Source organism: Catharus ustulatus, chromosome 29, assembly GCF_009819885.2.
Source record: "Catharus ustulatus isolate bCatUst1 chromosome 29, bCatUst1.pri.v2, whole genome shotgun sequence".
NCBI lineage: Eukaryota > Metazoa > Chordata > Aves > Passeriformes > Turdidae > Catharus > Catharus ustulatus.
The window spans coordinates 3192049-3218999 of NC_046249.1; the positions used below are offsets into that span (position 1 = coordinate 3192049).

Genomic DNA, 26951 nt, shown 5'->3' on the forward strand with positions numbered 1-26951 from the left:
CACAAAAAAAAAAAAAAAAAAAGACTTTTACAGACAAAAAACACATCACATGGGGGCTCTATTTGCACAGATCCTGACGGAAAAAAATCCAAGTCGGACAAGAAAAAGGATCCTACGGCCTATGAAGACTATGTCAGTATTGGCTCAGTCGGGTCATTAATGTCTATAAATACCGGCCCCGCGGCCAGGACCGAGTTTGGGGTTATTTATTCAGGTTTTTTTTTTCTTTTTTTTTTTTTTTTTTTTTTAAGTTAAAAAAGAAAAAAAATCCAACCACCCAAGCGGTGGGTGGGAAGGAGTCCAGCGACTCGGAAGTTGGGCTCGGCCGCGGAGGGAAGGCGCCTCTGCTTCTCCCTCCCTCAAACAAAATTAACACCCCCCCGAAAAAACAAAGCCCCCCCACCCCCGTCCCCCCTCCCCAGGCTGCGGCGGTGGGGCCCAGGCACACGTGTCCCCCCGGGGGGGCCCAGCCCCACAGCCGAGCAATGCTACATATAGAAGGGAAGGAAAACAAACGGCCCCCAAATTGGGGGGGCTCCAGCACCTCCGAGAGAGACTTCATCTCCTCCTGCCTGCACCGGGGGGGTGGCACAAGGTGGGGCTGGTGCCCACCCGGCTGTGCCCCTCTTCACAGCAAAGCAGCAGCTTCGATACACCCCAGGGCCCCTCCAGGTGCCAGGAGGCTCTCCCCCAAGCTGGGCAGGCCGCAGGGAGGGGGCAGCTCCTGCTGCTCCCCCCCTTTGCCCCAAACCCAACTGAGCAGAGGGGTGGGGGTCTCCCCCTGACACGCAGGTCAGCCCAGGGTGTCTGGTCGCAGGAGACAGCAAAACTCGAGGAGCCCCAGCCCGTGACACCGGCACTGCCTCCCCAGGGCGGGGGCGGCGAGCGGGACCCCCCGGCACAGTCCCCCGGCTCTCTATGCTACGACAAACTCGGATTTCATCTCGGCCTTGACCTCCGGCTTCCAGACCGAGTCCTCGAAGTCCAGGTCCAGGCTGCCCTCGCTGGAGACGCTGCTGTTGCTGTTGGTGCGGCCGGCCTTGCGGTTGGGCACCCAGTGGTACGGAGCCCTGGCGTCCCGCCGCGCCTTCCGCCGCAGCCGCTTCTGCTGCAGCAGCAGCTGCAGCCGCTCCACCTTGCAGCGCGTCGCCCGGTTCTCCGTCTGCCGCAGCCGGTCCCCTGTGAGGGAAGAAGGGAAAGGGGGTCAAGGGGGGCTGCCATGCAATGCCATGGGGGATGTGCCAGCCCTGTCATGTGGTGTCCCTGTAACAGGCAGGGTGACCCCTGTGATGGGGACAGAATGGGCACGGTGGGGTTCCCTGATCCATGGTTGTGGGACACAGCCCACCATGTAGCTCCCAGTGGGCTACTCCCATAGCAGGTGCCCTCCAAAAGGAAAAGGGTGAGGTGGTTACAGGGGCGTGGTCTGACCTACATCCTGGAGGGTCACAGAGTCCCCCATGGCACAGTCCTTTGATATCCCAAAAACAGGGTGCCCACTACAGCATCAGGCTGATCCTCAGTGGCCTACAGCCCTTTCTTTTGTGCACCACAAAACCCCTCCTCTATCCCCCTGGATGGATGGGGAGGGGTCCTGGCCCAGAGCAGAGCTGGGGGTGGTCCTGGAAGACCTGGCCACACCAGCAGGGGCTGGAGCCAGCACGGAGCCACCCCCTGTGGAGAGCTGGACCACCCCCCTGGCTAGGAGAGAAGGAAGAGCGAGCCCTGAGGGCGCTGAGCCAGCACTGGTGGTTTCACTTCTTTCCTCTAAGCAAATCACAGGGGGGTCTGGTGCGGGTGCCTGCGACACCTTCCGGCCCTGGCGCTCACAGGTGTGCACCCAAAAATGCCAGGGGAGCCACTGCCATGCCCCAGCCAGGCCCACCTTCACCCCCATTCTGGGGAGATGGGTTTGGAATGGGTCTGGGTGACCCCAAAACCTCTGCCCACACAGCAGGGACAGGCCTCAAGTTCCCAGGGCAGCACGGACACCACAGCCACCTGCCACTCCCCCACATCCCCACCCACACAGGGACACTCTGTCCCCACAGAATTTGGCAAAGATGACAACACAGGGTGCGTGGGGTGACCTCCTTGAGTCCCCAGGGGTGCTGATTATCCTTGAACCCCCTGACTGACACCTGTTCCCAGTCCCTCTGTGCTCATCCCAGCCATGGAGCAGGGACCCCCAAGAGGAACAAACCTCAATCCCCAACCCCTCTCCACTCAGAGGCAGCCGGACTCACCACTGGGCTTGCACATCCGGATCTGGCTTTGGCACTGGACGACGGGGTGCAGGGTGGGGGCGGCGGCCGCCGGCAGCGGCTCTGAGGTAGTTTTGGTGGCGAGGTCTGGAGAGGCAGGCGGCGATGAGGAGGAGGAAGAGGAAGAGGAGGAGAACTGCGTCTGGCAGCGGAGCTGTGTCAGGGACTGGGGCATGCCCTGGTAGTGTCTCGTGGCGCTGAGGAGGTCGTTGAGGATCTGCAGGATGGTGCCAATGTCCCGCCGCGGCCGCCCGCTGCTGTCCTGGCAGTTGGGGTGCAAAGTGCCTGCAGGGGGTGGGGAAAGAGATGGGTGTGAGACACGCAGCCCCTCCAGATTCACAGCCCCATTTCTCCCAAGTTTCCCCCAGAGCCCCCCAGGAATTCAGCAGCACGTACCGGAGAAGGTCCCTGAGAAGACCCCAGGCGCGTGGTTGACGAAGCTCTCGATGACCGCCCCGGGCTTGCGGGATCGGGCTGAGGGGGCTGGACTGCTGCCCGGGGAGCTGCTGCTGCGGGAACCACAGTCCACCTGGGAGGGGAGAAACATGGCATCAGCCTCGGGTAGGGGTGTGGTGGGGCACACAACCCAGCTCCTGACCTTCTACCACTCGGCAAAAAGCCAGGTCAGGAGAGCCCAGACAGGGAGCAGGTGCAGCAGGCACCAATCCCAGCTTTTCCTGGCATGCAGGGAACCACCCTGGGGTCCCGACAGCCTCCCTGCTGTGCTGTGCGAGGGGGAAAGGGAAACAACAAGAGCAGATCCTGCCCACCCATGGGGACAGGCAGGGTGTGGGGACAGGCAGGGTAAGAGCTTGGGTTACACCCTATCCTTGAACCCCTCCCTGGGACCTGGGGACATTCTGGAGACCAGACTGGGGACAACCCATTTCCATACATGAGGAAGCAGAGGGAGGGCCAGGCATGACCACATCTGAGCTGGGAAAGTCACAGCTTCACCCCCTCCTTCCCCAAAGGCCCCAGGACACCCCCAGACTCACCTCTGAGCAGGAGGAGACCACGCTGCTGTTCACCGTCTGCGTGCTGGCCCCGTGCGACCGGAACATGCCGGCGGTGACGGGAGCGGCGTGAGGGGCGTTACAGTACATGGGGGGGGCCGGTGCGGCGGGCGTGGGGCTGGGGGCCGGGCTCTGCTGGCACGTGGGCACCACGGGGATGCGGGCGAAGCCTGAGCCGCCGGCACCGTGCAGTGTCCGGCAGTGGGGGCTGGCGCTGGCCCCCGCCTCGCCGCGGCTGGCGATGAGGTGCCGGTGCTGGAGCTGTCCGGTGCTCTGCTGAGCCGCCAGCTGCAGCTGCACGAACATCATGTGGTCACCCACGCGCAGGGCCAGGGTCAGCGGGGACCGGCCTGACAAGAAGTCATTGACCTGGGGAGAGAGAGAAGGGACCCTCATCAGCCAGGGCACAAGCAGCAGGGCGGTGGTTGCCCTCCCTGGTGCTGAGCAGGGGATGGTGGCTGCCCCTACAGGTTTCCCTCAGCCACAGGGATGGGTCACTGGGGCAGAGAAGGGGTGACTCCCTTCCGCAGCCCTTCCCAGGCCCTGACCCGTGCCAGGCTGGCAGAAGAGCCCAGCTGCCGTCCCCACGCGACCCCAGCCCGGTGCCAGCTCTGTCAGCTGACGGTGCCGGGGGGTATTTTTCTTCCTTCTGCCCTTCCTGCCCTTTATTCCCCACCACTGAGTGGCCGTGCCTGCCTGGCCACCCTCCCCAGCGCTGATCCCGGCGGGCAGGGAGGGCAGGGGCCGCAGATGGGACTGCCCAGAGCTGCAAGTCTGGCCAAGGGCCAGCACTGCTGCTCCGGCCAACGCGGTGCCAGCGGGAGGGGCGTCCCCCCCCAGCCCCAGCTCCGGGGGGTGCTGGCACAGGGAGGAGAGCAGGGGGCAGGTGAGGACATGCCGGGTCCCTGCGTGCCCACCACCGTGACTCAGGCAGTGCAGCCCACTTGCCCTCCTCCCCTCCTCAAGGCAGCTGGGGGTGGGGGACAGGCCCTGCCCAGCCCGGAGGCTCCAGCTCCGGCAGGTGATGGAGCAGCTGCAGCGTGGAGACAAGAGCCAGGGCCTGACCCTCCCCAGGCTGCAGCTGTGGCGAGTCCCCAATGCCCAGCACCTGCCACCTCCCAGCTCACACCCCTCAGCCTCCCCTCAGTCACATAAATCATTTAGCAGCTGTGCCAGGCAACAGGGGAGCACCCCAAGCACTGCCCCACATTCTAGGGGGGCTGGGACAGCCGTGAGCCCTCCCTCATCCTCATGTGTGCTGCAGGGGGGCTGTGCCCCTCACCCCTGCCAGCCCAGACGGGTTAATGGGGATGATGCCCTCCCTTTCCACCCTACACCCCCCTCGCTATTCCAGGGCATGCAGGGCCCGGCTTTCCCAGCCTGTCACCTGCAGCTCCTGATATCATCCCCCCACATCCCAGGGCACCTTTGGGGTGCAGCCATCGAGGGGTCCCCAGTGGGCCCAGCACCCCCCTGTCCCCAGCGCTGCAGCGGGGCCCCCCGGGCCCCCCCAGCCCCGGCCCCGCTCCCCCACGCCCCGCTGCCGCGGAGGCCGGTTCTGAGAAGCCGTGGGAAAAGCAGCTTTAAAAATACCAGCAGCAAAGCCCTGAGCGTGTCAGGCGGAGGCTGCAGAGGAAGGGGTGGGCGGGAAGGAGACGCTGCAGCTCTGGACACGGAGGTTACAGGGCAAGGGGGCGGCAGAGGACGGCGGGCGTGCACATGGGCACACGTGTGCACACGCGTGTGCATGCACACAGCACCTGGCTGCAGGAAAGCGTCACCCCAGCCCCCGTCCTGCCTCAGTTTCCCTTCCCATAGCAGCCTGGATGGCCTCATGCCAGGCTGGCAGCCCCATCCACACTGCTTGGCCCCATCCCGGCTCTCCGGCCCCTGCATGGAGCCCATCAGAGCTCCTGGCCACCCCAGCCCTGCTGAGGCTCCCTGAGCCACTGTAGGGGGTGCATTTCACACAGGAACCCTGCAGACCCCAGCATCATTCACCAAAGCATGGGAAGGGAACCCAGCTGGGTCCTGCTCGGGCTCTTTCACAGCCCCATCCCAGCCCCTGCCACTCTCCTCCAGGCCTGGCTCTGCACCCAGGTGTGCCCGGGGGAGCCCCGCGCACCTCCCCGGGGCCCCCTGACGTCAGCCGGCCCCGCGGCCGCCTCCCGCTCCCTCTGACTCACCCCTGCCCTGCCTGACCCTTCGCCAGCGCCGGGAGAAACCAGAGCACCCCAACCCGGCCAGGCCAGAACCGCCGGCACATCCCACCAGCATCAAGAGCCCCCCCCCTCCATCCCCACTCACGGGGGTCCCGCAGCCCCCCGCAGCACCCCCGGGGCTGGGCCGTGGCACGGAGCCGGCCCGGTCCCCGCGGCGCCCCAGCCTCGGGGCTCCCAGCACCCGCCCCCACGCCGCTGCCAACCTTCCCCCCCCCGGCGAAACCAGCCCGCTCCAATGCAAACACGTCCCACCCAGCCGCCCGCTCGGCCGCCCACGCCGGGAGGACCCCGTCCCTCCCAGCCGGCTCCGCCGCGGGGGCCGGGACAGCCTGGCCGAGGGGGCTGGGACTACTGAGCCCCCTAAAGTCCCCGCACCTAGGGGTCCCCTGGGACCCTGCCGAGCCCGGGGGGCTCAGCTGCACTGTACTGGGCTCGGGGCCCGCAGGGATGGGGCAAGTGTCTCCCAGCTGCTTCTCAGAAACGCCGATGACTCAGAGAACGCCGCATTCCCGCCTCGCTCCGACGCCTGGCCCCGCGTCACCCCGGCCCCCAGCCCCAGACACCCCCGGGCCCCCAACCCTAGGCTGGCAGAGAGCAGGAGCTGCCCCCAACGAGCCCCTACCCCGGACAGGGAGAGCAGCACCCCCAAACAGGCACAAGGAAACCATCCTGGGAGATCCAGATGGCAAAGGCAGGGCCAGGGCACGGATGAGGAGGGGGAGCAGGAAATGTCCCCCCGAAGCCCCTGCGGGGTCCCCAACTGGCACAGCTGGGCCCCCCCATCCAGCCACCTGTGTCGGTACCCAGGGGTTTGTCTGTGCCAAAGGGGGGCAGAGGGACAGAGTCCCCCGGCCACATTCCTGCAGCCCTGGAAGAGCAGGATGTGTCATCCCCCTCCTCTGTTCCTCCCCCTCAGCACTCCTGGGCAGAGGGACCGGGGGAAGGAAGAGCCGAGGCAGTGGGACTGCACGCCTGCCATCCCTGGAAAGCGGGGGCAGCCATGTGGGGAGGAAGGAAGTGCAGGAGCATTTCCAGGAAGCCCCCGTGCCCAGCAGCCGCTTCCCCAAAGGCTGGGGAGGGGATGGCAGCGCCCCGGCCCCCCCGCCGCCCCCAGAGGAAGCGGCTCAGCTCTCCCCGTGCTCCGGAGGCTGCGTGACGCAGGCAGAGCCCAGCAAAGCATGAATGGGAGGAGTGGTTTCCTGCCCCCCCGCCGCCCCCCAGGTGCTGGCGGTTCCTCCTGCTCAGCCCTGGCTTCCTGAATCACCAACCGGAGGAACCTGCGGTGGGCAGGGAGGTGCGGAGCCGCTTCCCGCAGCCAGTGCCAGACCGTAGCCCACCCACCCTCCTCCGCCCGCTGTGCTTGGTCTGGGGGGGCACAGCTCTGTGCAGGGGGGTAACCCTGAGCTCCACGGGCTCCTGGCTCCCCAGTCCACTCCACCTCGCTGCCCACACCCGAGCAGAGCTGTGCAGCCCCATCAGAAATATCTGCAGCCCTGAGGCCAGGACTGTGAACCTCAGGCTGGGCTGCCAGAACCAGCCCTCTCCCATAGCTCTGCACCCCAGCTGGGATGGGCAGCAGCTTTGCAGCCCCTCCACGGGACACCAGCAGCCTCTGGCACTGGGGATCCACAGGGGCTCCAGTCCAAGCTCTCTCCTCCAGCCCCCATGGGGTTAAACCAGCTGCCAAAAGTCAAGGTCACCCCGGGCAGCTGAGGGCACTGCGGGTCAGTCCCTGCGGGCAGGGCAGCCTGGCCCTTGCCACATCCCCACGGGGGGAGGCACAGCAGTGCCCACCAGCCCCTTCTCTAACCCTGGCACCGTACGGGGCTCAGCCCCTTCCCAGAATTCAGCAAGGCAGGTTATAAAAACCCTCAAAAACCCAACCCTTAAAAAACCGAAGCTGCAGCATCGGCCAGAAAAAGGAAGGAAAGAGTTTCACAGCAGTAACAGAGACGGAAAACAAAGGAGCGGGGCCTGCACGGCTGGGGGTAAATTCCACCTTCACGGCAGGAGCCGGCGGCTGCGCACGCACCCACGGCTCACCCACGGCTCTCCCACCCTGGGAACGCTTCCACCCCTCAGCTGAGACCCCCCCAGCACTGAGGACCCCCACCCGCCCACTCCCCCCCTCCAAAACTCCTCAGCGATTCAACCACGGCCCCGCCAACGCCGCCCACTCGGCCCTTTCCGCACCCCCTCCTCGGCACCCGGCGCCCCAGCACACAAGGCCACCGAGCAAGGGACAAGGAGAGGGTCAGAACACCCCAGCACGGCCAATCTGCACCCGCCAAGGACGGCTCCAAGGAAAGGGGGAAGAACCCTTTGAGCACTGGGAGGGGAAGCCAGGCTCTGCAAGCCCCACGAGCTCTGCCAGCCTCCTTAACATCCATCACAGCTGTGGGGCAGATGGGCAGCCCAGGGTGAGCACTTTGGGGTGGGGGCTGCAGCCCCACACCCCCGGGCAGAGCCCTGAGCCACCCAGCGCTGCCACCGACCTGCGGCGTGACCTTGAGTGAGTCACTTCACCTCCCCGGCTCCCGGCTTGTTTGGGCTGCGAGGCTGCGGCGTGGGACCTCCCTGAGCCTGGCTGCACAGGGTGACGGTGCCCGCCCCGGGCACCACCCTCAGCGCTCCCAGCCCTGCTGAAGGTGAAACCTCAGCGAGGCACCAACGCCAAAGCTTTTGGGAGGGGAAGCAAAGTGAGGCCGCAGCTGTCCTTCCTTCCCCCTCCCACCCACCCACCCTCCGCCTTTGTCTCCATTCTGCCCCGGCATCCAGCCCCTCACCTGAGTTTCAGTTAAGCTTTCCAGAGCTTGCATCACCGACTGTTCTGGCCTGGACGCCTGGGACTGGAAAAAAAAGGAGGAGGGGGGGGATTAACGTTACAAATGCAGCAAAGGAGGGGGCGTCCGCAGCAGGAGGGAGGGATGACATGTCACTTCCACTATTTCTACACAAGCCCTGAGAAAGGAGTGAAATACTAAACCTGCTGCCGTGCCCAACCCTGTGCTGCCTCCTCAGCGAGAGCTGGGGCAGCAGAGCCGCAGGGCTGCCAGCACATCACATCCTCATCCTCATCCTTGCCCGGGGCTTTAATAATAGACAGGGACGAGTGGGTGGGATGGAGGGAGCAGCAGGAAAAGGCCACTCACCATCAAGCCGGCCTCCACGGTGGGCACCAGTGTCAGCTTGCTGCCTTCCACAACCCCCAGGTCCTGCAGTTTGCCAGAGCTGAGGCGACTGTGGGAGGAGATGCCAAAAGCAGGGTCAGTGCAGGTCGGGCAGCCCCCCCAGAGGGTACACACGAGAGGGGGACATCAGCTGCATGTCTGGCTGCTCCCAGGGGACCAACAGCCCCCCAAGCACCCCCACCTCAAAAAATTCCCAGCCTGCACATGCAGGAAGGAGCCCTGGCACCTCACTGCTCAGCTGCCCCCCAGGGGAACTCACGGTGTGGGGCACCCCTGCCCTGGGCATGGGGCAGTGCTGAGGGGGCCAGAGAACAGCTTAGCTGCAGGGGGGTGTGTGGCACAGGAATCTGCCCACTGGGGGGGCGGTCAGAGAGAAGTTGGGACCAGTGTAGGTGGGGGAGGCAGCACTGGGAACGTGCTCCCTCATCCCCGCGGGTGCCAGCAGATGGATGTGGTGTCCCCGTGTGTCCCCCCCCTTCCTCCCTGATCCGGGAAAGACTCTCCAAGTTACTCCCGGCCCGGCCCCACGCGGGCCCCGCTCCACGCGGGGGGTGCGCAGCCCCTCGGCCCGGGCCCCCGGCAGACAAAGGCCCCCCCGCCGCCCCCGGCGCTGGGGGCTCAGGGGGGGCCGGGCCGCGCCGCCGCCGGGGCTGAGCCCAGAACAAAGGGCCGGGGCACGGCCGGGCCCCGCCGCCCACAAAGGAGCCCCGGCAGGGCCGGGCGAGGGGGCGGCGGCCGCGCTCCCGGCCCGGCCCGGCGCCCCCCTCCCTTCTTCCCTCCGCCCCGGAGCCCCCCCTCCCTCCTTCCCTCCCTCCGGCCCGGCCCCCGCTCGCCCCCGCCGCGGCCCCCCGGGCTGCCCCCCCCCCCCGCCCCGCACAGGAATGGGGCCGGGAAGGGGGAGGGGGCGGGAGCCTTTGTGCGGTGCCGAGCCCGGTGCGAGGGGGCCGCCCCCGCGCCCAGCCCCGCTGTCGGGGGCTGGGGACCCCGGGCCTCCCGAGCCGCGCCGAGCCCCCCCCGTACCGAGCCGTACCGTACCTCTCTTTGTGCAGCAGCGCCAGACGCTCCTTGGGCACCTTGAGGCGCTGAGACAGCCGCCGCTTCAGCCCCTCCACCGTCTCCTCGGCGGGCACCGAGAGCTCATAGCGGGTGCCGGTGGTGGTGTGGATGTAGAGGTTCATGGGGGGTTCGGGTGGCCCCACCTCGCAGGCGGGAGCCCCGCGGCTGCAGCTCCTGGCGCCGGGCTGCGGGTCCATCCGCCGACCTGCGGGGGCAGCGGCGGTCGGTGTCGGGGGGCGACGGCGGGACGCGGTGGGGGGGGCGGCAGGAGCGGACAAAGGAGGGAGCGGGGCCCGCTCCGCCACACGCCCGGCGGGACCCACGGGAGCTCCGGCTGCGCGGCGAAGCCTCGGGCGGGGGCCGGGAGGAGGCGGAGGGCGGCTAGGAGGGGGGTCCCCAAGCGGGGCTGCACCGGCCGTGCCTTCTGCGGCCCGGGCAGAAAAAATTATATATATATATATAAAAATAAAAAATATAAAATCTCCCGTTCTCGCCCCGCTCCGGTGGCTGCCGCGGGAACGGGGGGGGCGGTGGAAGCGGCGCTGCCTGCCCCTGCCTGCCGCCTCCTTTCTTTCTCCTCGCCGCCGCTCTGTGCTCTCGGTGCGGGGTGTCTGGGGGCGGGGTGAGGCCCGAGGCCGCGGCGAGGGGCGGGGAGGCCGCCTCGCTCCCCCTTCTCTGGGGCCGGACCCGCCGAACCGGCCGCCGCTCGCGCTGCCGTGGGAGCACCGGGGGGGAGGGAAGTTACAATGTAGCAACGTCCCGCGGGCGGGGCCTCGCCCTCATTCACTCCGGCTCCTCCGGCGGCCGCGGCCAATGGGAGCGCGCCGAGCGCCCAGACATCCGCGGCGGCGGCCAATGGGAGGCGGGCGCAGCTTCCCCACGTGGCCCGGTGGGCGGGGCGGTCCGGCCGGATTCCTCCCGCCCACGCGGCCGCGCGGCCCCGCCCCCGGCCCCGCCCCCCGCGCGCCCTCGCGCCGCGCCTGGAGCCATTCATAATCCCGGCGCACAACAAAGGGGCGCGGGGGGCTCGGGGGTCCGGCCGGGCTCGGGCAGCGCTGGGCACCCGCCGGGCCGCCCCGAGCCGGGCAGCCGATGGCGTTGGCGTGCGTGGCCCCGGCGCCGCGGAGGGGTGAACGCGGGACACGGGCAGGCGCCGGCCCGGAGCGCCGCGGCGGGGGCGGTGAGCGGCCCCCGCACCGGAGGAGGCCGCTGCGGGAGGTGACTGCCCGCGGGGCTGGGCGGGAGCCGGAGCCCCCGGAGCCGAGTGACGCCGGGGTACAGAGGCGGAAAGGGCGGGGGGACACGTACAGTCACCCGCGGCCGGTCACACCCGCCCGGTCACACGCACCCGCCCGGTCACCCTCCCGGTGACGCCGTTACAGCTACGGGGAACTGTCCCGATGAGGGGTTAAGCCCCCTGTACCCCTCCAGCACGCTCTTGCCCACCCCCCACAGTCCCGCAGCTGAAACCTCCACCCCAGCGGCCCCAACCCCGCCTGCCGCTGCCCGGGGGGTGGAACGGACACCCCGCAGCCCCGGGGCCCCGTCCCGGCACCCGCACCGGGGGGGGCTATGAGTCAGCAAAGCGCGGGCGCCCTCTGCCGGCCCCGCGGCGCCTCCTGCGCCCCGGGGGGGCCGCGGGGGCCGCACCGGCGGCGCGCCGGGGAGCCCTTACCGAGACACCGGGGAGCCCTTACAGAGCCACCGCGGAGCCCGGGCACGGTGCGCCCCGGAGTCACTGCTCGCCCAGCGGGCTGGAGAACCCCTGCCCGGGAAGCACCCCCTCCGGAACGCTGGGTCTTGGGAGCGAGGAGCCGCTCCCCGGGACGCGGTGGGAGCCGAGCGGGCGCACCGGGGTCCCGACAGCTGGAGCGAGGGGAAGCGATCCAGCTCCCGTTCCCCGGAGGCAGGCAAAGCTCCAGGTGACCGAGGACACGGAGGGTCTCTGAGGGTGAGCAGAGCTCCCGAACAACCGAAGAGGGGCTCTGCCGTGCGTCCCCCGGGAGCCCCGGGGAAGTGGGGCCACCCCACCCGCTCCGGGTAAAGCAACCGAGAGAGCGCGGTCCCGGTCCACGGATCCCCCCGCAGCCCAACCCGGGCCCCCACCAGCCAGGCGCGGCTCTACTTACCGAGCACGGCCCCGCGGATCCCGGCGCGGCGGGAGCTCAGCTGCCTCCGGTGGCAGGAAGAGGGAGAGAGACCCCAGAAACGTCCCGGGGGGAGGTGGTGGTCGGTGCGGTGTCACCTCCTGAGCGCTGCAGCCGGTCCGAGCGCAGCCCTGACGCGGAGCTGCCGGGGAGGTGCCCCAAGTTTTATCCCGCACCGCCCGGGGTGGAGCCTGGCGGGGGCAGGGACCGGGCAGGGACCGGTCTGGCCCCGGCAACGGCCCCGGCAACGGCCACGGCCCCTGGCCCGGCGGTACCCGCACCTGCTCCCGCGGGGGGTCTCGGTCCTTCCCCCCCGGTCTCAGTCCTGTTCCAGGGGTCCCAGCTCTCGTTTCGGATCCTGCTTCCGGGATCCCGACTCGCCGTCCTCTGATCTCGGTATCAGCCCACCGGGGGCGTCTCAGTCTCTGCCGGGGTCCCGGCTCTGCCGCCGCTCCGGGCAGGGCAGGGGCGATCTGCTCTCCACGGACCGTGGGGAGGGGACAGACCGGACACCTCTCCCCCTCCGCGTGCCCCGTCACCAGGGTCAAAGTCAGTCCGTGGGCAGGGAACGGATGGGCTGAGCTCTCCTTGGCAGCCAAGCGTCAAAGCTGCTGCTGCTGCCGCTGCTGCCTGTGGAGACTCAGTCATGTCTAACACCGAGACTCACTGATGTCTAATAACAAGGTTGGACCATTCCTCCCTCAGGGATTCCCTCTGCCCAACCACGCACTTCCAGCAAGGACACAGACTTAGCCTCACGGCGTCTTTTGAGCAAGGGACAAACGGGCTGGTGGGCACCAGTTCCGGGGCACGATGCCCCGAGTGCCACGGAGCAGCAGCTGCTTCCTCCCGGGCCAGCGGCCGCCCCGTGCACACAGCGAGGGTGCCGGGGAGATGCTCGTGACGTCGGGCTGCCTCGCCGGGTCTCTCCCTCGCAGACAATGCCCTGGCACACCGAGACACAAAGCAGCTGGAGGGGGGATCTGGCGGCCAGTCTGCAGCGGGGAGACCCGACCCGTGAGGCAGCAGCGCCGGGGCCCGGCAGGAGCCAAGGGGGGCTCTCTGAATCCCCAAAATGCTGCTGCTGTGTCCCTCCCTCCCCTGGGGCGGGTGCAGATGGCTGGGTGGGAGCGAGGCCACTCGTGCAAGGCAGAGAGCTGGGCTGGGAGGGAGCCTTTGTCGCTCTGCCCACGGCCCCCCGCCCGCCCCAGCCCCCTCCGAGCTCTCGGGGGGAGATGAGCTCAGGCGGCTCCGACTCCGGCTCCTGCCATTGTTGTCCCTGGGAGAGGGGCCGGGGCAGGGATGCGCCATTGTTCTCCCCGGGAGCTGCGGAGCCCCGGGCCTGCGAAGCCGCCCCTTGGGGGGCCACATCCCCAGCTGGCTGTGCGGGGTGAGGCCCTGGAGCAGCGAGGACAGGGGACAGCCAGGGCCACAGGCTTGGCCTTGCCACAGCTCAGGCTCGTGCACCAGGAGGGGCCATGATGGGGGCAAGGTGTCACAGCAGAGCCACTCCCACAGGGAGCAGGGTCCGGCCGGCAGCTCCCAGACCAATCTGTGGGGAGGGACAAGGGGACATTGTGGTCATGACTGGGAGTGTGGCCTGCTTGGGCTCTTTGGCAGAGCAGTCATGCCCCAAGGGCAGGGCATCTCCCCACATCCTGGCAGCCCTGAAGAGCCCCTTTCCCAGTCGCCACCCTCCTCACATGGCTCCATCTCCTTCCTGGGAGGAAGCTCATCTCCTCCGGCAATCCCATGACTCCAGGAGCTGGTGCTTTAGGAAGTGTGTGCAGATTTCAGTATGGTTGAAGGTATCTGGATCCTCCAGAGACACAAACTGGGAGATCCCAGGATTCCCAGCAGCCTGGATTTTGTGTGTTTAGTTTATTGTGTTGCCCTGGGAATAAATCGTTAAAGATTACAGGCAGACTTGGGCATAATTGCTGCGCGGCATCCGAGGCTCCTGCGTCTCCAGAGGGAGCGTTCTCCAAACCCCGCACGGCTGAGCAGCTCGGGGAGAGACGATCCGATGAGCAAATACCTACACAAATCCCGCTGCAGGCCACACGCAGCTCCCGCAATCCTCTTAGCTAACCTGGGCCCTGGGATTAGCCCCCGCGGAGGCTCACGCACCCGGGAGGGCGGCGCGGGCGCGGGCTGGAGCAGAGGGGCTTACCCGGGTCCTGCCGGGACACTTCCCACGGGGCCTGGCTGCCGGCACGTCCCGGTGTCACGGCAGAGCCAGGGCAGGACCGTGGTGTTGGCTCCTCTGCGTCCCACGGTCCTGCCGGCCCCAGCTTCAGCTGGGAGCCCCGAATCTTTTGGAGGCTGGTTCTTCGAAGTCCTCTCCCTCGAAGGAAGGGAATTCCCAGCCCTCCTTCTTCGGGGAAATCCCCCACCAGCCCCGGGCAGCAGCTTTTCTCTTTTCTCTTTTTCCACTCTACTCCCCCCCGCCCCCTTTTGGATTGAATTCTTGGCTGATTCCACAGCTTTGGCAAACTGGGGATTTTATCGCAAGTCTCTGCATTCCACTCGCAGGCGCGGGGTCATGGGATTAGGGCAGAGCTGATTCCAGCTCCAGAGCAGGGAGTGCAGGGAAAGAGGGGGCGTTTCTCGCTCCTGTGTCTGCAAAACACACCGGGCTGCAGCCTAGGGGAGGACCTAGGTGGGACGGGAATCCTTTTCCTCCCTCAGCCCTCATCTTGGGGAGGGGAGCGATCCAGCGGCTTCCAAGGGGCTCCCAGGCCCGCAGTGCCCAGCTGGGGCCTCGCATGGAGCTGCCGCAGCGAGTGGGAGCGTTCCCACGGGCGCAGGGCCAGCGGCCGGGATCATGCGGGGCACACCCCGGCAGGAGGGTGCAGCCGAACCACTGCACCTCCACCCGCCCGGCCGGCCCAGCCCACCAGGGCACCGCCGGCACCGCCGAGGTGGGAGCGGCGCTGGGCTGGGGGTCCCGGCGCCCCCTCCCCGTCCCCCGAGCCCCGCGGGGCCGAGCGGCTCAGCTTTAGTCACGGTGGCAGCGGTGACTCAGTGGCCCGGCGTGCTCAGGTGAGCCACCGCTGCTGCCGTGAGTAAGGAGCTGCTGATCCCACCCTCCCGACACAGCGCTGGGCACGGACCCCCACCAGAGCCCCCCATCCCTGCAGGCTCGGGGTGGACTCGTGGCGGGTGCGGATGTCCTTGGGCAGGACGGCGGTGCCTGTGCCGGTGACGCTGGCGGGGCTGTAAACACCCAGGCGTGTCCTTAGAAACACACAACCGGCTCTGTGTGTTCCCAGCTCTCGGGGACGTGTCCTGGTGGCCTTTGGCAGAGTGTCCGGGCGTCACAGCCTGGGGACACTCCAGCTGCCAGCCTGATGCAGCCGGAGCCAGTGGCCCTGCCTGGCCTCACTTGCCATGCCCTGGCTCTGGGGCACCCCACACTCGAAGGGACTTTGCCCCCCACCCTGGCCTTGGGCCAGGGAGTCCCAGGGACGAACTCACCCCTGGAGTGACTCAGGCAGACCCCTCGGGGGGTGGGCACACGGTGATCAGGGGGACCCCAGCACAGGCTGGATAGCTCAGGCCAGACCCCAGGGTGAGTCAGCTCTGGTGGGGGGCTGAGGGCAGTCCCCAGAGGCCCCCACCCACCTGGCCCTGGCCCCGGGAAGGATGGCGAATCCCTCTGGATTTAGCAGCGCCCAGGTATGGAGCCATACTTGGCTTTGCTGGGCCATGGCCCTGCTGCCACGGTGAGGCCAGGGCTATTCTGGGCTCCCTGAGCTCACGGGCCCCTTCAGGACACTGAACTCCAGTTCCTGCTCCCATCCCAGTGGCTCCCAGCCCTCGGCCTCTCTGCTCGTGGCCCCCTCAGCTGGGGGAAGCAGCCCTGCTTCAGCCTGCAGTTGTGATGGGATGAGCAGGGGAATCCATGGACCACATCCCTGGCTACCTCCTGTCCTGCTCCGTTCCCCAGCTCTGCCTCTGTCCCTCTTCCCCCGTGGCCCTCGTGTCCCCCAAGCCCCATCCTGCCCCCAGCTGTGTGCTGGTGTGGCAATTTTTGCAATTCGGGTCAGGAGAGGTCCTGGTGGCTCCATCAGTACCATGGGGACACGCTGCCAGCTTGTGCCCACCAGTGAGAGCCTCCCCTGGGCACAGCCAGGGGCTGAGACCCCCTCTTAGAGCAGGACTCAGCTCCTGTGCCTGGGGAGCCCTGCAAACACGGGTAGGAAACTATCAGGGTGAGGAGGGGTACCCAGGCCACAGAGCCCCTGCCACTGTGACCAAGAGGCACCAGAGCCCTGATCCCCGACATCTCCTGTGCCCCCTGCACCCCCTGACCTGCTCCACCCCTCCCTCAGCGCCAGCGGCTGTTTCCCAGACGCTGCCACATTTCTTGGTTTGTTTTAAATCCCGGCTCCAGGAGTCAGCCGACAGCTCAGCTGTTGGTGGTGGTGTTATTATTGTTGTTATTATCATTATTATTATTTTAAATGCTTAAGCGAGTTGCCAGCCTTGGGGAGGGGAAGGACTCAGGATTTCGGGAGCCTCTGTGGATGCACACGGAACCTTGTTCTGGGGTGACCCAGCCTTGTAAACCCGAGGGAAAGTAACTCCCTATTCCACCGTATCCAATCCCATCCCACCCTATCCCAACCCATCCCATCGCACTCCAGCCCTCTGATCTCACCGTGGGCTCATCCCGCGAGGCGTCATCCCCAATCCTGGGAATGCTCGCACAGAGGGTGGCAGAACCGTGTGGGATGGATCCCTAGCCGGTGCCCAGAGCCGGGGGTGATGCCAGCAGGGGATCGCGGTGCCCAGCGGGGAGCAGGGGGGGCGTGGGGCGGGTGTCCCGCCGGGCTGCCCCACGCTCTGACACACACGGGCGCACACTCAGCGCTGCGGCATTCCCGCCCCGCGCCTGCCCCCGGCTCCCCTTGGAGCTGCCTCAGGAATGCGGGAACCTCACCCGGGCGGGGAGTGCGGTGCCAGCGCGGGGCCGCGGGCACTTCTCCACCCTCCCCCGCCTTGGGGGGCCAGCGGGGGGCTGGTACCTCCCAGCCTCGCACGGGATGTGGCACACACAGACCTGGTGTGGGCCCTGCCCCCTCCCTGCAAGGCTGGCACCTTTTGACCCCCAAAACAGGGAAGGAGGAACAGGATCCATGCAGGCAGGATGTGCCCCAGGAAACCTCGACTCGGGCGGGATGGGGACGGGAGGAGACACTTCCTCCTGGCCTTGTCCCTTCGCACACAAGTGCAACCCCTTCCTCCCGAAGGGGCACAGGCGTGTGCACAGCCACGCGTGCTCACCCCGCACACAGACACCGGCACACGAGCTCCGTGCGTGTGCTCACTCTCGCTCGGCCCCGGTGGGTGCTGCACCCCCAGCCACGCTCCCACACCCACGTTCCCACACCCGGCCGTGGGCGCAGGCACCCCCTCCCTTCCCGGCCCCCCGCGCTCCCCCGCGGCCGCAGTTCCTGTTTACGGTGATGGAGCCGCCTGCCCGGCCCTCCCCACACCGGAGGGGGGGTGACCGGGGCACCGCTGGTGCTGCTGCCTCTCTCGTGCCTGGCACCGGTGCTGATGGGTTCCCGGCTGAGCGGGATCATCCCATGGATGCAAGACCACGGCTCATTCTGGGAAAAGCAGCAGGAAATCCTGACGGGGAAAAGAGCTGGACCCCGCGTGGCATCGGCATGGGCAGGGTGCCACGAAGCTGCTGTGAGTGGAGTGTGGGTGCCCCTGCCCGGTGTTGGGATGTCCCAGCACCGCCGGACTCTCCGGCTGGAGCAGGGTCCCATGCCCAGGTGGGGGGCTCAAGGCAGGTTCCATGCCCGGGGTCCAGGTGTGTCACAAGGAGCCGAGGGAGGAATCCAGCCCTGGGCCGGACCCACTGTGCTGCATTCCCCAGCGCCGAGCCACGCTGAGAGGAGCCAGGCTCAGCTCATCCCAGCACTCAACCTGTGGGGAAACTGAGGCACCGGCTGGGGAAGTGACTCACCTGCACTGTGGCCTTTAAATGCACTGCTCCGATTAGATAATGGGCGGAAGGATCAGAGGGAGCCCGACAGCCCCTCATTAAACCTTGGGCTGCCCACAGAGCCTTCAGCTCTATCAGAGCCCGTGGCCACCTGGGCCGGTGCTGGCCCGCGGGAGGCAGCCCTGCCCAGAACCCACCCACTCACATCCGCAGGCGGCTGCAGCACCTCACATCTGTCCCTGTCGGAGGGTTCTTGCCCACAGGAGATGCTGCCTCTCCCACGCCCCCCTTGGAGCTTGCAGGAGGTGGGGAGAGGCATTTTGCAGCCCCCTGGCAGGACCCTGCACCTTTGGGGTGCCCTACTTGGGACACAGGGGCTGCAGCCGGCCGGGGTCGGGGTCGTGGCCCATCTGCCAAGACAGGATGTGGGGCCGGACGGGGGATACAATGTGGGGAAGTGAGAAGGGGACAGCAGGGACGGGGACATCCCGTCGGCACAAGTGGGCTCACAGAGGACGCGGGCACCCGCAGCTCCGACTCCTCCAGGTCCCCTGCGCGCCCCCAGCTCTCCGGGTGCTCCTGCACCTGCCTGGCCCGGGGGGCCCTGCCTGCAGCGGCCTGTCCGCGGGCGGCCGGGACGCGAAGGAGCTGGTTGGGCCGGGCAGGTGTCGGGTGGGAGCGGGGTCCGCTCAGCCCACACAGGTGTGGCCGCGCCGGCTGCGGCAGCAAAGCTCCGCGCCCGGCTGGCCCCGTCTTGCTGGGTGGCAGGAGCCTCCCGCGCCGCTCGCAGCCCGGGGCGGGCGGGCACACCCCGTCATTACCCCACAGCAGCTGCCGGCGCTGCCCGGGCAGGGAGGGGACGGCAGGGCCGGCACGGCCAGGTGGGGAGGGGGACGGTGAGAAACCATCGCCCACCCGCGCCTGGCCCTCGCCTGCTGCAGGGAGGGCAAGCGGGGGGCGATCGTGCCCCCCTCCCTGCGTGGGCCCTGCGGGGGCACCCCCGCGCCCCATCCGTGCCCCCGACGCGTGGGGGAGGCAGCCGGGGTCAGGCCCAGCAGCTGCTCAGGACGTGCCCTGCGGGTCCGCAGCGCACAATGACCCCATTGAGGTCCCGCCGGGCGGGGGGGGGGACACCCAAGGTGGTGGTGGCAGAAGTGACTCCAATGTCACGCCAGGCCTCAATCCTGCTATTTATACCCGGCGGAGGGGTGGCCTTTGAGGGAATGGGGATGGAAGCGCTGCCGACCCCTCCCTGCAAGCATGCGGGGCATCCCGGAGGGCAGCGGCCTCGGTCCCCCCCGGCTTGTCCTCCCCACCCCACGCCCTAGCCCGGCGCCAGCCCCGCCAGGAAGAGCCCCAGCGCCGAGACCAGCTGCAGCCGCTTCCTCCCGGCCCCGCCAGGAACTGGGGAGCCCGCGGGGGCTCCAAACCCTGGGGGCTGCAGCGGGGCAAAAAGAACCGAGCAGCGGATGGAGGCCCAGGGCTCGCGGGGGGCTTGCACCGGGCACCTGGGTGCTGGATGCCAGGATCCAGCTGGGAACTCCTTGGGAACCTCCCAGCTTTACCAAGGGCGAAGTCCCGGCACATCAAAAGCGGGCGGAGGCAGCGGGAGCCGGGTCAGGAGCCTTTGGTCCCTGCCAGCGCCCGGCTCCACCACCCCACGGAGCTCCCACCGCCCTGCACCGGGGTCCCGTGCCGGCACACCTGGGTCCGGGGTCGTGCCCCCCTCCACGGCGTGGCACCCAGCCCATCGCTGTGGCAACCGCCACCAGCTCCGGGTGTATTTTCTGCACCAGGGCCGCCGTGGGAACCTGGACGGGTGCCACCTCATTCCGCTGGGCTCTCTGGGCCGCCTTTGTAGCCGGCGTCGAGCCCAGCTGGCAGCCGCTTCCTCCCCGGGCTCCCCCTGCCCCGCGAGGGTCACGGCCCCGGCCGGGAGGCGGTGGGAGGGGGCTTTGCTGGAACCCCCCGCACGGGGCCACGCACCCCCTCTGCCCCCCTCCAAGGCTTTGGGCCACCTCCAGCAGAGCCAAGTGCCAGTGGCCTCCAAGGCCGCCCCGAGCGAGGGTTGTGCCCATGGCCACGGGGCACCGAGTCCGTGCCAAAGCACCTGGGACCCCCAGGGCAGCGCGCCGCCCCCACCGCCCCCTGCCTGGCTCCGGCAGCTCCCGGGGGGCTCCCCGGGGGGCTCCTCCACCGGGGTGGAATCGCCAAGCACAGCAGCACGGTCTGAGATTCCCATGTCCCGTTCCCACTCTCAGCCTGCCAGTGGCGTTCCCCATCCGTGCCTCAGTTTCCCCACGAGAGAACGCGCCCCGGGCCAAGGTTTGCCGCGTGGCCGGCGCGGCGCTCCGGGGCTGCTGGCCCGGGAGCAGCATGACAAGCTCTGTCGTGCTGGCTGCAACACCCGCCCTCCTTAACACCCGCCGGCGCTCGCTCTTGTGCCCAGATTTTGGGGGTGAGGCCGCTGGGGCGATGCTCCCCACGGCTTCGCTGCCATCTGCAGGCAAAGCAGCCCCAGAACCGGGACCGAGGGGCCCCACCGGGACAGATCCTGGTGCCAGACCCCGAGCCACGTCCCGCTCCTCCCCACAGGGTTTTCCCTGAGCTGTGCCATGCTCCCTCCGCGGGGCCACGTGCGTGGGAGGGCGTCGGAAAAGGAGCATTTTCCAGAGCTGGAAACCCAGAGGAAAAAGGCTGCCGGCCGGAACGATTAACGCGGGCGAGTTAATCATTACAGCAGCCCCCCCTCCATCCTAAGGAAGCTGTGAGGATTCGGCCTTCAAGCTGCCCAAGGGCGGCGTGGCCCAAGGACACTCCGGGCTGTGCTGGCAGCGTGTGGAGCCTCCGCTGACCTTCCCACGCCAGGGCCAGCAGCAGCACCCGCGGGCTTGGGGGTGGGAGGGGGCCAGCTCTGTACCCAGGGAGCTGCCCGGCACCCCGAGGGAGCTGCTGCCACATCCTGCTACCCCTGGCAGTGTGAGGGGTGGGGGCAGCCTCTGTACCCCCACCCTGATGCTACAGGGTGGACACCGATGGTGCGGGGCAGCAGCTGGGACAGGCCACGATCCCCAACGCGCCGGGGTTTGGGCAGGGAAAGGGGCGGCTCTGCCGGATGAGTCAGCCCAGCGGGAGCGGGGCTTCCTGGGGCTGCGGTGGGGTTTGGGGTTGTTTTTCCTGCAGGGAGAAGAGAGCTGGAACCTTTCGCCTGCATTCGGGACTGGGTGGGACGGGGAAATGCCACGCGGCCAAACGCAGGGAGGGCCGCCAGCACCGGGAGATTTGGCCTGGCAGAGCCCGGCCCGTCTCGGAAATCATCCCCCGGAGAAGCGACGCCGCCGGCAGAATCCGTGATGCTTCACTTTCCGAGCGCTCCCGGCCCCGCTCCCCACCCTCCATCTGGCAGCAGAGGATGCGAGTCATGGGCGAGAGCCCCGGGAGGAAGGGGGGCAACACCAGCCCTCCCTCCTCTCCCACCACGTTCCGGGCAGCCCTTCCCCTCTCACACCCACCACGCCCCAGCCCAAAGCCAGAGACAAACAGGTCCCGGGCTCCCGAGAATAACTCCGCCACACTGCCGATGCTCCCAGTCCTGCATGGCCACAGCAGAGGCAGGGACCCAAAAGCAGGGGCACCTCGGCACCCCAAAAAGATGCAGAAACCACGGATGGAGGCTGCCCTGCCCCAAGGCAGGTGCCAGCACTCCAGGGACAGAAAAGTGCCACACTGGTGTCACAATCCAGGCTGATGTGAGGTGTGGGGAGAGGAGGGAGAGTCACCTGCTGAATCACATCGTGATCCACACTAGGGCTGCCCCCCACCGCCCTGCCTGCCCCCAAGCTGAGCTCATCCCTGCAGCACCTGCACAGCAAGCCAGGAGCAGAAAAGGGCTTTGCCTCTGGAGCAGCTGCAGCCACACATCCCCTGCACAGTCAGGCCATTTTCGTGGCATGCAGCAGGACGTGACTGATGGAGGCTCTGGCATGGGCAGTGGGAGCCGGGGGAGGAGGAGAACGTGGCTCTGCAGAGCCAAGATAACAAGCAGGGAGGGAAAGGGGCAGAGGCAGAGGTGAGGGGCTCAGAGCTGAGGCTGCAGGGAGCAGACTGAGCTGGGAGTGTGGAGGAACTCAGGGATTCACCCACACACCCCCAGAAGTGCAGCTCAGGGTGAGGAGGGCTATGATGCCAGCAGCCAGGCACCCACAGTCCCTGCCCAGTGCTGCTCCCATCCTGGCTCGGGACAAAACCTTGTCCTTATATCCATAAGGCTCCATCCGCGGGGTCTCTGGACATGGAAAGGTCCCTCACTGCTCCCCCCAAACGCAGCCTACAAGTCCCAGCAGGCGTCAGGCTGCAGAGCACCCGGCCAAGGGCACCCTGCGAGGGGGGCAGGACCGGATCCCTCGGCCCCCCCAGCTCCCCCGGCGCTGGCGGGAGGCAGTGGGAAGAGCTGGTGAGAGGACGCTGACGGAGACACTTTTTTCCCATCCTAAAAATAGCAGCTGGCCGTTTCCCCAGCTTCCCAGCCTCGCCAACGCTCTTCCATTAGATGAAAAACCCGAGGCAGCCACCTTCCGTCAGCGCGGCTGCGTGTGCCGGGGGAGGCTCACGCTGCCGAAATAGCAGCTGGGGACAGAGAGGGGCAGCGGGAGAGGGAAGGGAGCCGGCCAGCCCCAGTAATTCCCAAGATGTTTTAATTAGCACAGCTCTGACTCTGAAGCTTTGCTCATGCTCGGTGCAAAGTCTGACCTTTAAGGAAAAAAAAAAAAAAAAAAAAAAGGGAATGAGAGGGGAAGGGGAAAAGGCACTGGAGCAAGCTGAGGAGCTGGAAGTCGGCTGAGCTTCAAATAGGCTCCGCGTCAGGCACTCGGAGGCTTTTAATAAGCCACAGAGTGAGAAATTTAACACCACGGGCTCTATTTTTGATCACTTGTGAAGGGGGGGGAGAGAAAGACAGAGTGAGCGAGAGGAGGGGGAGGAGGTGGCGGTGAGAAGAGGAGGCAGCCAAGATTACATCCTGGGTGGCAGTGCTGAAAATAGCCGTGCCCTGCTCTGAGCGGGGAGCGGCGGGAGCCGCGCGGGGCCCGCGGGAGCCGGAGCAGCAAGCACTGACCTCACAGGCAGCCAACGCACCTTCCCCGGCTGGAACACTGCAGGGAAAAGGGGATTAGAGCGACGCAGAGGAAGGGATGGAAGCTCTGCACAGCAGTGGAAACTCGAAATCCCTCTGGGAAGGCGTGGGAGGGTGGCACGGTGTGAGGGGCCCGGCAGCAGCTGGTGCAGCAGGACACTCAGGACAAACATCCCGGATGCCTGGCACAGGCAGAGCCGTCCCCTTGCCCAAACCCACCCCCTCCCAGCTAGCCGTGGCCCAGCGAGCCCTTCCTGCTTCCCTGGGCTGTGAGGAGCCCTGAGGAACCCCAGATGCTCTCCTCAGACTGGGCTGCACCCAGCGAGGACCAAGCTCAGCAGAGCAGCTCCAGCCCTCCCCAGCACAAACAGCAGCAGGAAAGATTCGCACCATGCACAGCATCTGCTTCCCTCTGCACACCAAGCCCGTCTGCAGGAGCAGAGGAAGTGCCACTGGCAGCAGCAGGGGTGGGGCAGAGCCTGGCAGCTGTTGTCCAGCTGTGGGAAGCACTGTGCAGTGCCAACGTGGATTCCTGCAGTGCTGGAGCCAGGAGTCTGAGGCAGAGCCAGTGCTGGGGCAGGGAGCTGGCACAGGACAGCTCTGGAACAGACCTGTGCTCCTCCTGTGCTGCTGAAATCTTGCTGTCCAAGTGCTTACTGGAGATGGCTGGAGCACAGGGAGAGGATTATAAACCTGTCTGATGATGATGGACCTTCCAGGGGTGACTCTCCCTTGGGTATGCCCAGCCAAACCCCAGGGCAATGCTGGTGACCCCTTCCCAGGGTGAATCTGCCTTGGGGCAGGAGCTGGGAACTGCTCCTGGCTCCAGCTGCAATTGCTGCCTGGGAAGAAGGCGAGGTGCCACAAGAGGGGGTCACATTTCCTTTTAATTGATCAGAACCATTTCTCCACCTCCATTTGTCCCGTTCTATCTGTACATCCTGGGGAGCAGAACAGGGACAGCCTGGGAGTTCTGCATCCACAGTGGGATTCCTGAAAAACACAAAGTGGGGCTGGGTTAGCACAGGGTGGGCTCGGCTGGGCCATGGATCCCAATCCCAGGGCTTGGCCCCACTCAGCTGCTCAACTGTTCTGAGTAAACACAAGCCACCAGCTCTCTAGGACCAAAGAGCACCTGGACCAGAGATCAGGAGAGAGCAGGAGCTGGTGCCCTCCTGTGCTCCAGGCTGAGCCCGTTGGAGGCTGTCAGTGACTCACAGCCCTGCACAGCACACGCTGCCACAGTTCCCGGCTGCCAGCACGTGGGAAGGGAAGGGATAAGGCACAGTCTGTGCAGGGCAGAGCAAAAAGAGGCCACAAGGTAAGAGCCTGGCCTCACCTCCCCTGAGACTGAAGCTGTTTGTCTTTAGTGGGAGCACGTGGGGCAGAGATCACATGCTGCTCTCCCTGTGGGGCCCAGCATCTCCCCTCTGACCCTGAGCTGTCCCCAGGTATGACCAGTCCCAGTGAGGACCTGGGGCACCAGAGAGACCCCAGCAGGGACCACAGCTCCCAGTCTGTCCCAGCACCATCCACCCACCCTTGTCAGGGCTGAACTCCAGTGTCACAGCAGGGCTGGACCCCACAGTCCAGCCCAGGGTCAGCTCTGGGCTGGGGATCCCCTGAGCCAAAGGACAGCTGTGGTCACTACTCCCCAAAAGCAAGGCAGATCCCCTCACCCTGCCCTAGAGCAGGTCTGCATGCTCAGCCAGGCTGCAGGTGAACCTCACCTGGATTTACTCCAGAGCCTTTACCAGGGCTTCATTAGCTTCTACTTTAATCTGAGCTTCTGCTTTAGCAGCTTCATCGGACGCTGCTGCCATCTCTGACACAGCTTTCTCCAGGTTGGATTTAGCAGTCTGGACATGAGGGCACAAAGAATGTGTGTCATTGGGAGACACTGCAGGAGAGGGGACTGTCCTTCCCTCCCTCCCCTGCAGCCCCTGGTCCTTCATCTGGATGCCAAGGACCCGCTGACTTGGGAGCCTCACAGAGCTACAGACACAGCTGTGCTGGCCCCAGACACCTTATCAGCAGCGAAAAGCTGTTCTGGAGGTGAGGACAAGGTCAGTGTCTGTCCAAGGAGCAGGAAACAGTGTGGAGATTTATGAGTGCAGAGCTCCCTCTCTCCAAAGAGTTCACCCACCAAGGAGGAGCCCCAAGCCTCTAATCCCAAAATTTAGGGGGGTGCAGGCACAACCCTGGGTTCTGGGCACAGGAAGCTCCCAAGACAAGGACTCCAGAGCAGAGAACGGGGGCAAATCCCTGCCAGGGAGGGAGCCCAGGGCTGGTGAAATCTCTGGGTACTCACAGCCAGGTCCAGCATGTCCATGGTCACTGCCTCCTCTGCCAGCACCTGCACCGTGGAGTCGGCGTGGACAGTGACAGAGCCGCTGCTCACTGCAAGGCACAGCATGGGGTGGGTCAGCCAGGGCTGCCAGAGGGGCTCAGCCCAGGCATCCCCACCATCCTTTCCCAAAGCAAACCCTCGGCCCCCTACTGTCACATTTCCAGCATTCAGGGACTCAGCTGCCACCCCAAGGCAAGCTGGAGCAGCAGATTCTCCCAGAGACTGGGCAGAATCAAGACCTGACTCCAGCCCACAGCTCCCAGAGCAGCTTCCAGCAGCCTCTGGCAGGCTGGGAAAGCAGAAATCCCTGGAAATGCACCAGGCCACACCTGGATGGGCAGAGCCTCCCTTGTGAAAGTGCCAAGAACACCATCCCCACGCACACCTTTCCTCCCCAGCTGCTCCTGCCTCGCTCACCAAAGTACTTGGTGGCCGTGCCATCCTCGGCGTGGACTGTGACAACACCCGGCCGGAGCACCTGGAGCGTGGGGACGTGGGATGCCAGGATGCCAAAGGAGCCGGTCAGCGTGGGCACATCCACCTGCTTCACGTTGGCACCGTCGTAGAACACCTGCATGGAGAGGGCAAAGGTGCACAGTCACCAAGGACGGGAGGCATGGAGAGCCCAGGGAAGAGCCCATCCCGAGGGAGCAGCCCAGCTCGCAGCTCCTGGCAGGTGCAGCACGCCCAGGTGTGCCCAGGACAGGCTGTACCTGCACAGGGTGGGAGCGGAGCCGGGCTCCAGAGCAGAACTCCTGGCAAAGGCAGTGGGGAAGCGTTCCCAGCTCCCAGGGGCATGGCAGGGAGGCGGCACATGGAGACACAGAGTCGGGAGTGGGCGAGAGGCGCCGGCACAGCCGGGAGCAGCCTGGGAAGCGCGTGGGGAGCCCTGAGCTGCCGTCCCCGCTGCGGCCCACGCTGCCGGGCTGTCCCTGTCCCCAGCGCCAGCCCGCGCCCTGCCCCGGGGACAGCAGCGGGCCCGGCGGGGGCGGACCGGCCGTGTCCCGCTCCGGGGCTGGCAGGCACAGCGGGGCTGGAAGGGCTGGAGCGGCCTCGGGCAGGCCCCGGGGGCGCCGCGGCGGGGACAGAGCGCCTGGGGCAGGCGGGCAAGGCCCGAGGTCAGGGCCAAGGTCAGCCCGGTGACAGCGCTGTGACAGCCCGGCCGTGCCCCGGGAACCGCAGAGCCCCCGGGAACGAACAGCCCCGCGGGGGCGGCAGCACCGGCCGCGTCCCGCCCGCCCCCGGCCCTCAGGAGGCACCGGGCGAGGCGGCGGCGGGGGCACAGGCACTAGGGCCGGGGCAGGCCTACCTGTGTGGGTGAGGCGAAGGTGAAGGCCATGGCAGTGGGGCCGCCGGCGGGATCGGCATAGCCGCGGGCGGGGGGCAGCGGCAGCGCGGGGCGGGCGAGGCGGAGGAGGCGGCGGGCGCAGAACATCGCAGCCATGGCGGCGGCGGCGGCGGCGCGGGGCAGGCCGGGACGGCGCCGGACCACAGCTCCCGGCGCACCCCGCGCGCCTCCCGGCGGAGGAAAAGCGTCACGCTGCGCTGCTCGGCCTTATGGGAGTTGTAGTCTTCTCCCCCTGCCGAGTGCCGTGGTGCTGGGCGGGGG

The 26951-nt window shown here is 67.0% G+C and overlaps 2 protein-coding genes across 2 annotated transcripts; both read right to left on the bottom strand.

Annotated features, from left to right (window-relative positions):
- Positions 1 to 419: 419 nt before the first annotated feature.
- Positions 420 to 13779, bottom strand: MIDN (midnolin). Its single transcript, XM_033082479.1, has 8 exons — positions 11879 to 13779; positions 9729 to 9954; positions 8655 to 8742; positions 8289 to 8351; positions 3263 to 3649; positions 2661 to 2793; positions 2247 to 2549; positions 420 to 1179 (listed from the first exon to the last, which is right to left on the bottom strand). Exons 2-8 carry the CDS (start codon positions 9944 to 9946, stop codon positions 917 to 919), a joined length of 1455 nt encoding a protein of 484 aa, XP_032938370.1. The 5' UTR covers positions 9947 to 9954; positions 11879 to 13779; the 3' UTR covers positions 420 to 916.
- A 10082-nt stretch (positions 13780 to 23861) lies between these two features.
- On the bottom strand, positions 23862 to 26822 carry ATP5F1D (ATP synthase F1 subunit delta). The gene is made up of 5 exons (XM_033082016.1): positions 26652 to 26822; positions 25760 to 25913; positions 25304 to 25392; positions 24723 to 24851; positions 23862 to 23985 (listed from the first exon to the last, which is right to left on the bottom strand). The coding sequence occupies exons 1-4, from the start codon at positions 26784 to 26786 to the stop codon at positions 24729 to 24731; spliced, it is 501 nt and encodes a 166-aa protein (XP_032937907.1). The 5' UTR covers positions 26787 to 26822; the 3' UTR covers positions 23862 to 23985; positions 24723 to 24728.
- Between the last annotated feature and the right edge of the window lie 129 nt (positions 26823 to 26951).